Source organism: Hippocampus zosterae, unplaced genomic scaffold (genome assembly GCF_025434085.1).
Source record: "Hippocampus zosterae strain Florida unplaced genomic scaffold, ASM2543408v3 HiC_scaffold_324, whole genome shotgun sequence".
NCBI lineage: Eukaryota > Metazoa > Chordata > Actinopteri > Syngnathiformes > Syngnathidae > Hippocampus > Hippocampus zosterae.
Window position 1 is genome coordinate 25,068 of NW_026262879.1, and position 9,801 is coordinate 34,868.

At 55.6% G+C, this 9,801-nt stretch overlaps 1 protein-coding gene across 1 annotated transcript; it reads right to left on the reverse strand.

Annotated features, from left to right (window-relative positions):
- Positions 1-517: 517 nt before the first annotated feature.
- On the reverse strand, positions 518-1,754 carry LOC127594933 (uncharacterized). The gene is given in 4 exon segments (XM_052056670.1): positions 518-1,424; positions 1,459-1,598; positions 1,600-1,657; positions 1,714-1,754. Coding segments are annotated over 4 exon segments (1,146 nt in total).
- Positions 1,755-9,801: the final 8,047 nt, after the last annotated feature.

Consider the following 9,801-nt stretch of genomic DNA (forward strand, 5'->3'; position numbering starts at 1 on the left):
CATTCAGGTCTCTTTGTTCATGGTCGATAGAGGTGCCCAGCTAAAGAGCATGGTGCAGGGGCCCGCAAGTGGGGATGCTGCTGGTGGGCTCTCCGAGTTTGGGAACCTTCCCGAGCCTGCCATCTGCATAACCCAAATGCGACCCGTAGGTGAGGAAGACAGTGCCATTGTCAGGCACATGGGCTGTAAAGGCCCCGAACCCCACCTCGCCCACTTCCGGCAGTCCACCCAACCCGGCCAGCATGAAGACCTTGCCGAAGAGGGAAGTCATAGCCTGATGGAACCCCTTCGCCTTGTAGTTAATGTCCTCGGGGCAGATTGAAGTGGCAGCCAGAACCTTTTAAAAAGGAATTTCCTGAGCCCGTAAGAGATTGGCTATGGCGACCTTAAGGTCACCAAGGGCGAACACGGAGCGCCGGCGAGAATGGTGCCCTCCAGCGGCAGAGAGGGCCGGGCGCAGACCGCAGTCAGCAGCACGCACAGCATTAAAACTATATAAAATATAATGAGAGGTCGGTCAGAAAAGATCTTTGATCCGGATGACGTGCACGAAGTGGGGTCTTATCTCGACCGTGTAACTCGGCTGCGTGGGGCCCAGGTCCTTGTGGGCGATCAGGTCCCGCATGCTCCCGGTGCAGCCCTTTAGCCCGATCATCTCCATCTCGAAGGTCACTGCTGAGCTGACTCCCAGCCGGTTGAACATCACCACGCCGTGCTCGTCGTTGGCCAGCCGCACCGCCCAGATGTCGTACTCGTGGGTGGAGTTCTTAAGGTGGAGCAGTCTGCGGCCAGGCTCGCCGAGAGGGTCTTGGTTGAAGGCGATGATCTCCTCGTTGCCGAGGATCTCGAGCGTACGGGCAGACATGTTGCGAATGTCGCAGCCGATGACCAAGGGGGCTTTGAGCAGGGCCCAGAGTGCGAAGTGGCTCTGGTACTCGTCGTCGGTCATACCGCCGTTCCCAACCTGCAGCATGTCAGGGTTGTTCCAGCCATACTGCCCACCGAAGTTTTCCTGGCCGGGCTCGACATCCAGGTGCTCGACGAAGCTGGGCCAGTTGTCCATGAAATCACCCGGTGTCGAAGTTGCACCAGCTGTTGGCGATGTTCTTGATGGTGCGGCTGCCGATCATCTTGATCAGGTTGCCCCGCTCGTCATGGAGTAGAAGATCGGCCGGCCTGTGCGGTTGAGGGCCTCTCTCCATCCGCCTGTATTTTTCGGGTAGGTGTAGCCCGCCATACCGTTGCAGTCATCGTATTTCAGGAAATCCACCCCCCAGCGCGCGTAGTCGTCCGCGTCGACCTGCTCAAAGCCCAGCCCGCCCGGCTGGAACTGGCAGGTCTGGTAGGTGGAGGCGGAGTATATGCCGAACTTCATGTCCTTGCTATGGATATAGTCGGCGAGGGCCTTGATGCCGCTGGGGAACCGGCCATTGACGACGATCGAGCCATTGGGCCTGCGCCACGGGCTCAGCCCAGCAGTCATCGATGTTGACGACCGTATAGCCCTTTTGCTTGAGCCCCAGCTCGACCAGCTTGTCGGCGGCCTGCTGGATGAGGGTCTCGTTGACGTTGCAGTAGAAGGAGTTCCAGGGGTTCCAGGCCCATGTTGGGGGTCTTGCCCAGGCCGTTGTTGTAGCCGAGGGCCACTCCAGCCAAGCTGCGTAGATTAGCATTACCATTGTATCACGATCTTATTATGCCTCTGCTTCCCACCATTGAGGGCTGGGCGCCCGCGAGGAGCATACGCGCACCATGTCCTCCCTCCGGCCCAAGAAGAAGACTACCCCCTTGACTTCCCAGCCAGGACTTGCTCGACCTCAAGGTCAAGCTCGAAAAGGCCCGCATCTAGCTCGAGCAGAAAACCCAGGCCGTTGCAGGTATACAGCGCAATTTCGACACCGTGTCAGGGTTGCTGACCCAGGAAAAGAGGGAGTCTGCCAGACTGCGTCACGAGCTGGATTTGCTCCAGGAGCAGCTCACTGGTCAGCGGGTGGCGGGCTGAGGTGCTCGCTCGAGACAAGGAGCGGCTTAAGGAAAGTGTCGTCCAGTTGAAGGAGCAGGCAGGCCGTTTCCGCCGCGACAGGAGGCTCAACAGGAGCAGAAAAAGGAGGAGAAGGCGGTCATCGAGCGACAGGAGGCACAGGTCCAGCAGGAAGGCCAACACCGCCTGTAAGGTTAGCTGGACAAGCAAAAGGCTGCATTGGAGGCTGTGCGGCAAAAACTGAAATCCAGCCAACTCGAGGAATACTCCTTAAAGGAGCAGCTTCAGCAATCACAGAAAGAGACTGCCAAGGAATCAGCCAAGAACAAAGACCTGGAGGGGCGGCTCGAGCAAGTCCGTAAGCAGCTGACTCTTAAAGAGCAAGCCATCACCACCCTCGAAACGACCCTCGAAGATAAGGTTCGGGTCATAAAGGCGAAGGTCGAGAATATCGGCATGCTCGAGAACAGGCTGCAGCGGACGCAGGATTAGCTGCAGGTCAAGGTTGATACCATCGCCAAGATGCAGGGGCACGGCTGATAGTCACGAAGCCACTGTCGCTGGCCTGGAGGCGACCATCGCGGCTTGAACTCGCGGGTGGCAGGGCTGTAGGGGGATATTCGTGGACTCGAGCAGACCGTGGCCGGCAAGGACCAAGAAATCGTTTCAAAGGTGGCCGAGCTGCATGCACAGGCGCAGTTCTACACCGCCCAAGGCAAGTAAAACTAGGAGATGCAGGAGCGGATGAGGCTGATCGGCAAGATGCAGCAGGAGATCGAGCGATGTCCTTAGGCCGCCTGCAATGCGACCATCCAGGTACTCACCAAGGAGCTGGGCGTCAAGGCGGACAGGGCGGCCGAGCTCGAGGCGGAGATGGCTTCCGAGAGAAGCTCAACCTAGAGGTGGAGGAAAAGATCACCCTCTACAAGGCCCATAGCAGCAATGCAGAGCGGCTGCGGATCGCCCAGCAGGACGATATCTTCGCCGTGCTGCGCAAGTACGCGGAACTGAAGAAACGCATGAAAAGGTGAAGTTCAAGTACGACTACGAGAAGGGTCTGCGCTCGGAGCTTGAGGGGAAGGTTGCCCGGATGACCCAGGACCTTGCGGACCAGCGGAATGGTGACCCTCAGGAATACCCCTTCTACAAGGCCCGGCTGCCTAGAGAAGAGCCTGGAGGTGTAGGGCATCAGCACAGCGGGAAGCGAGTTGCTGAGAGCCAACGAGCGGCTGGAAGGGGAGATGGGCCGCCCAGGCAGCAGGCGATGGAGGCCCTGCGACTCGAGCTGTCGGAGCACCGCATCCAGCTGCTGGATTACAACAAGATCGGGACGACCTGGCAGAGCATAAGGACCGGTAAACTCAACTATCTGCATACCCTGCGAGAAAACCATGAGGAGCAAGCCCGCCTGCTCAAGGAGGCGACACGCTCAAGCTCAGGCTGCTGCAGAAGGAGGACGAGCTGGGCAAGACCGCCTTCGAACTGAGGTCTGCGAAGGCGAAGGTCGAGAACCTGCAGATGGTTGTGGAGGAATTGAATTTGGGCTCGCTGGAGGCGCTGAAGCACAAGCTTGACAAGAAAGTGCTCATCTGCAATGACGCCTTGGCGCGGGCGCTGATGGCCCTGCAGGCCCTGGCAGAAGGCGGCCTTCGAGTGCCCCTCCTGCGTGAGGCAGCTGGCAGACCCGGTGATTCTGCTGCCCTGCAGCCACAGGCTACTGCCGCCGCTGCGAGGCAGACTATTAGTTCACCTGCAAGGAATGCGGGACAGGCTTCCAGTCGAGAAGATCCAGACCAACCGGGTGCTGGCCAAGGCCACCCCCATCTTCCGCCACGCGCTCATCTCAGTCGAAAGAGGCCTCCAAAATCTTCAACGACCAGATCGACCGCCGACTCGGTCAAGGTCGAAAAGCGGATCTACTTCGAGAAGGCCCAGGATGAGTCCCCGCTCAAGGCCAGGCTCAAAAAGACAGGAAATGATCGTTATTCAGGATTGCCCTTGCTGCAGCCAGGTCTTCAGCCTGGTTATTTATGGCGCGGTGAGCACGCAGCCCGTTCTCGATCGCCTTGCAGGTGCAGCTATACTGCTGCTTGAGTCCCGCCCCTTCCTTCGTGCTACTGGCTTGCAAGCTCTTTCTCAAACCGATGCCGAAAAGCCTGCCCCATCAAGGCCAGCCAGTACTCCCGGTCGCACAGGACTTTAAACTAGTGCTCCCCGCTCTCCAAGACAGCCTGACTCCTCGGGGCCGTGACGATCATGGCTATCTTCTAGCGGGCGTGTGCAAACGAGGTGGAGAAGAAGGCTGCGACTTTGTCGATCTACTGGCTGGAGGATTGCTGCTGTTTGGCTCGCAGGAATTAGAGCTGGCAGCGGAGCAGCCCGGCCTGCTGCTCCAGGTCGGTCAGCTTGTCCTCGCAGTCCTGGCCAGCAGCTCGTACTCAGTAGAAGGGTGATCGCCGGAGTTGGGGAGGACCGCCTTTTGCACCTCCCTATCAAAAGTCTCATGACAGTTTCGACTAAAAGTCTCAAGCATTTCTTAGGTCAGCCTGCGGTCCTTTTTGAAGCGAGTTTCCAGTTCCTTGCGAGTCTTCCTGGCATGCTCTTGCAAATCCTTGCTGCCCTCCACAGCTCCGCCCTGAACTTCCTTCTCCATGGCGCCAAGGGAAACTCGGTAGCCTGCCAACTTTGACCGCAAAGCTTGAAGTTGCGATCGATTGAGTCGATCATGCCGTTCGAGTGATGTGCTGGTTAAGCAGAGTGCTGTGCTACTAGACGCGCTCCTGCAACCCTTGGAGGAAAGCTCGGCCTGCCGAAGGGCGTGCGCGTCTTGGGCCACCTGGGCAGCCAGCGCGGCCAGGTGCAGCTTCTGCTGGAGAGCGCGGTTCTGGCTGAGCACGCGCTGGAGGTTGGCCTCCAGGATATCAAGGCGAGTGTCCATAATCACTTTTTCCCAAAGTTGAGTACGTTCTGGAAGTCCCTCGGCCGCCAGCTCGCCTGAGGAGTTGATCATCTTGAAGTCGCTCTCGACCTGCTTCTCGTACTCGCGCTGCTCCTGGGGCGAGAGGGCGCGGTACTCCTCGCTCTCGCGGTAGAAGCGCAGATGTCCTGGGGGCGCAGGCTGCCCTTCCTGCGCTCGTCGAACATGATGAACAGCTCGCTGATCTCCGCCACGGACATCTGCCCGAAATCGATGGTAGGGTTGAGAAACAATTCCCGGAATTCGGGAAGGTCAGCTCCCGGCTCTTGCTCTGGCTGATCCGGGCCTTCAGGTACACGAAGAAGTACTTGCAGCTTTCCTCCAGGTTGGTGTGCTTCAGCAGGTGTGAACAGCGCGCTCTTCTGCACGGTCGCTGCAGAGGGGTCGTTCTTCAGGATGTCAAAGATGCCCCGGAGGTCCTGGCTAATGCTTTCTTTCGACAGGGGCTCGCGGGCATCCGACTGCATCAAATTAAATCAGCCGGCAGGGGCGGGCCACCCACCCGCGCCTGGGGCCACGGCAGCCGTGATTAATTTAATGGATCCTTTCAAGCAGCAGGAGGAGATGCTCTGGCAGAGTGATGATGCCCATGGGAGCCTTCGATTTTATGGCTTTCTTGTATCAGAACCCTGTGCTCGTGGAGGATACCGACCAGACTACTCTCAGGAAAAAGGTTCTCTCGGAGGTCAAGTGGGGACTCGCAACGCTGGCTGTCGGAGTGGGGGTAAACGTGATGTTCAAGCACGTGCCGATCAAGTTTCTGGACTGGCCGCTGGTGGCCCGGCTTGGAACGAGGCAGTGCTCCTGGCCTCGCCTCTGGCGGTCTCCCTCAAGCCCCTGCGGAGCAACGGTGAGGAGATCGAGAAGATCATGATGAAGTACGTGAATCGGCTGGAGATGGTTCAAGAGGACCAAGCGCGTCAAATACCTGGACCCCAACGGCAAGATGTTCCCCCAGCCCCAAGTGACACATCCGATCCTCAGTCAGTCAGCGCCGGGGGCTTTCCCCCCGGTAGTACGATGCAGTGAACGGGGACCGGCCTCGTATGCGCCGCCGCTCTTCATAGCGCCTGCGAGGGCTGGCCTCCAGCCGGTGCCCTTCATAAAACCCACTGCCTTTGCTGCGCTCCAGGTATGGCTGCTCTCTGCTGCGTTCGTAGGGCTCGGGCCTGCTGCACTTTTCGCACAGGCCCCTCACCAGTTCAGTCAGGTCTTTGCCGGCCTTGCAGCGAATGCACTCGATCAGCTGGCCCATGAAACCTCCGCGTTTGGATTGCCCTGGCGAGCGGTTACGGGCTGCAGAGGGCGGGGGTTGTTTTGCTCGTGTTAAGGAGAGTATTCGCGACGAGGTGAGTTCGAGCGCAGCGCGAGTGATCTGCACCTGCTCCTGGTAGCAAGCAGTTGAAACACTTGCCCTCGAACAGGGCGGTTGCGAGCCGGTACTCATGACAATTCAGGCACCGGTCATTGGTGTGGTCCATGGCTTAATAATAAAATTATCTGCAACGGCCTGGGACCACCCCCTGTTTATTTCTGAAGGCAGTGCTGCGACTGGTTCTGTTTGGCTCATTATTAATGAAATTATCGGAGCGCACCGAAACCATGCAGGCGGAGGACAAGCCTGGCTGGGGATTCCTGGAGCCTCTGCATGCGAGCGCACAGGCTTTTTACTTGCAGGGTGAGAAAGTGTCGGTCGGCAGGCTTCCGACCAACGACCTCGGCCATCAACAACCAGAAGATCTCAGGAGTGCACTGCCAGCTGGTGCACAAAGATGAGGGCGTGGAAATCACCGATATGAGTGGAAATGGAACCTTCATCAACGAAAAGCTGATCGGAAAGGGCAAGTCCGAGCACGCCAGGCACCAGGACGTGATCTGGATTCTGCACCAGAGCAAGGTATTCGCCCACCGAGGTGATCGGCTACAAACTGTGCATCGAACGCGATGATAGAAGCAGAAAAAAAAGAAGGGCCGAGTAGGCGCAGAAGGAGAAAGAGGCCCTTGAAAAAAAGGACAGGGAAAAAAATGATCACAATAAAAAGGCGTTTTGACGAACTGACAAACAAGCTGAAAGAACAGATTTCCTGCGCCATGTGCCTAGAGATCATCTTCCTGCCTGTGACGGTGCATCCCTGCAACCACCACTTCTGCGGGCGTGTCTTCCGGCTGGATTAAGAAGAGCGAAGAATGCCGCAGTGCAGGAAGCCCCTCCTCACAGCCCAGCGAGATGCCTCTTGGAACAATCTAATCGAAGACTACCTAAAATCCCACCAGATTAGTAAAAGTCTGAAGATGTGAAAAAACTAGAAACCCAGGAAAATGTCTTTAACTTTGATACTGTATTACTTCAAGAAGCAGAGCCAGAGAAGGAGAAGAAGCCCGCCCCGGTCGTGGCCCCTGCTCCAAGGAACCCCGAGGAAGGGGCAGGGTCGCCCCGCGGGATAGCGATCTGTCCGCGGACTCCGAATCGCCGGTGCGAGGCAAGGCGGGAGCGAAGGGTGCTTGCCAATAATGCAAGAAGCCTCGAACGGCTTCATGTGCCCGAAAGGAGGGCCTCACATAAGATGCGATAAGCTGCGGCAACAACTTCGCAGATCGGCATGACAACATGGCCTTCCCGCAGCGCTGTGTGATCTGCGAAAAGGCCTTCTGCAACCTGTACACCGGTAAATGCAATGCCGTGGAGTCAGCTGCACCTGGTCCGAGAGCGGCATATCAAAAAGCCCGATCCCTTTCGATCTGTAGCTGCTGCGGGGCAACGCGTACTAGCTGGACCTGTACACCCGGGTGATGCGGGAGCTGGGGATGAACGTCGTGCTGCTGTTCGAGCACATGGTGGACTGGATCGATAAGAACATCTTCATGTTCATCTCGGACCGCAAAATCTCGCTCAACAAGAATCTGAAGGGGGCGAAAGAAATCCGGGTACAGTCTCGCACTCCCGTCTGTGAGAATTGCTGGCGGGAATTGTGGTTCCAGCTTGTCTTCACTGGATGATGGAAAACCGGCATCGCCTCACCGAGAGGAGGCCGCCAAGCGGACTGCTACTGGGCATCAACTGCACCACAGTCCGGAAGCCGACCACGCCCGGAAACTCAACCCCATATCTGCTTCCAGACGCGCTTCGCTTGAATCATAATATGGGAAATTAGTGTGAGGGCTGTGCCTAGACCAGGCAACCGTCATGAGGTTGTTGGAAATAAGCCGGCCCCCGAGAGCCATGCTAAGGACCGAGGCGGGGCTGCGGAAATCGTGGCGGAATGCATCACTCTGCAGACCAGGCTCGAGGATAGTATGGTGCCTGTCTGCTGCTCCTTCTGTGAAGAGGAGTCCACGATTATCAGAGAAGGAAAGCTGGTGTGCTTTTCGGTCATGACAAAGCAAGCCCTTACCGCCACAAGCGAAATTATTTCGATACGACGAATTAGGCCCATTTTGCAGAGCCTCGAGTACAACTAGCAAGCCGAAGCTGCCCTGAACCGCCTCAGATCGATAATAATCACCCTGAAAAGCACGGAAAGCGTGCTGCGGAAAAAGCACCAGAAAACTCGACATGATCTGCACGAAGCAGTTCACATACTAGCTGAAAAACAGTCAGAAGGCTATGCACGCATTTCTAAGCAGCTGCAATTTAACTGCAACCTCTGGCCTGTTCAAGAAAATATTCGACAGCCAAGACAGTCTTTCCTAGACTTGCAGAGAGATCGCCTCCTACCAAGCTGCCAGGATCGAGATGGCCTGCAGTCTGCAACAGTTCTGTACAAAAATCTAACAAATTCTTCCGTAAATAGAAGACCGTTTGTTTTAGAATCGAATCTAGAAGGCCTATCTGCAGAAGTCCCTGGCAGTCGGTTTTCAGCCTCTTTCACTCACGCTTCTGAGCAAAAAGCTAGATTCTGGTCGGTGGGGAGGGCCGGTTGGCCAGCTTAACTTAAACAACCTAGTCAAAAGGAAATAAGCTTCGAGCATACCCCGACTTGCATGGACGGCAACATTTTTACTGTACACAAAAGAAACAATTTTTGTTTTTTAAGAGGGTATTAAACCCTTATCGTAACGGCGTTTAGAGGACGTCATCAATTTTGCTTGGGATTAAGATAGCAGCTCAGTTATCTATCAAACAAGGGCAACAGCCTATGCCGCTGTCGATTTTGCGGAAGGATCTAAGCATTCATTAGGATTTTATAAAGTAGCCAAAGGACTCTTCTATTTCGGATTGCTGGCAGTTCGCGGCTTGTCTCTATTACATCAGCGGCGAGAGAATTATCCAAATCGAAATGGCGAGTGGTAATAGGAAAGTGCACGCGTGCGTTGATTTAGAGCCTTGCAGGTGCTTCACCTGGATTAAAAATTATACTGTATTGATCTGAACCGAAACGTACGGCGGCTAAGAGTGCTGGATGAATAGGTCGAGGAGATTCTCAACACCCTCACTGGAAGTTAGTCCTACCCAAACGGAGAACGCAAAATCAGGTTTCGTTGTGCGTTATTGCCTGTAAAAATTCACAAACGTTCTACTAGTGACCCCCTTCACAATTTTTTACAAGGCCAGCTGTCCGAGTCCGGTACAGAGTTTAAGTCAGGGAACAAGCCCAGCTTAACATACCTGATTATATTTAAAATTTATTTGTAAGGATTTTGAATAAAGTTTTTTGATTTAGAACTACATTTAAATAAAACATTATGGAACGAAGAGTCTGGAAAGAGGCAGAAGATATATAATTAGCACGGCTCGTGAAGGAACATGGATCAATTCTTGGACTGCTGTTGCCAAAGATCTTTCTGTTAGACTGGAAGGGTTCGGGAGGAACGGCAAACAGTGTCGAGAAAGGTGGATTAACCA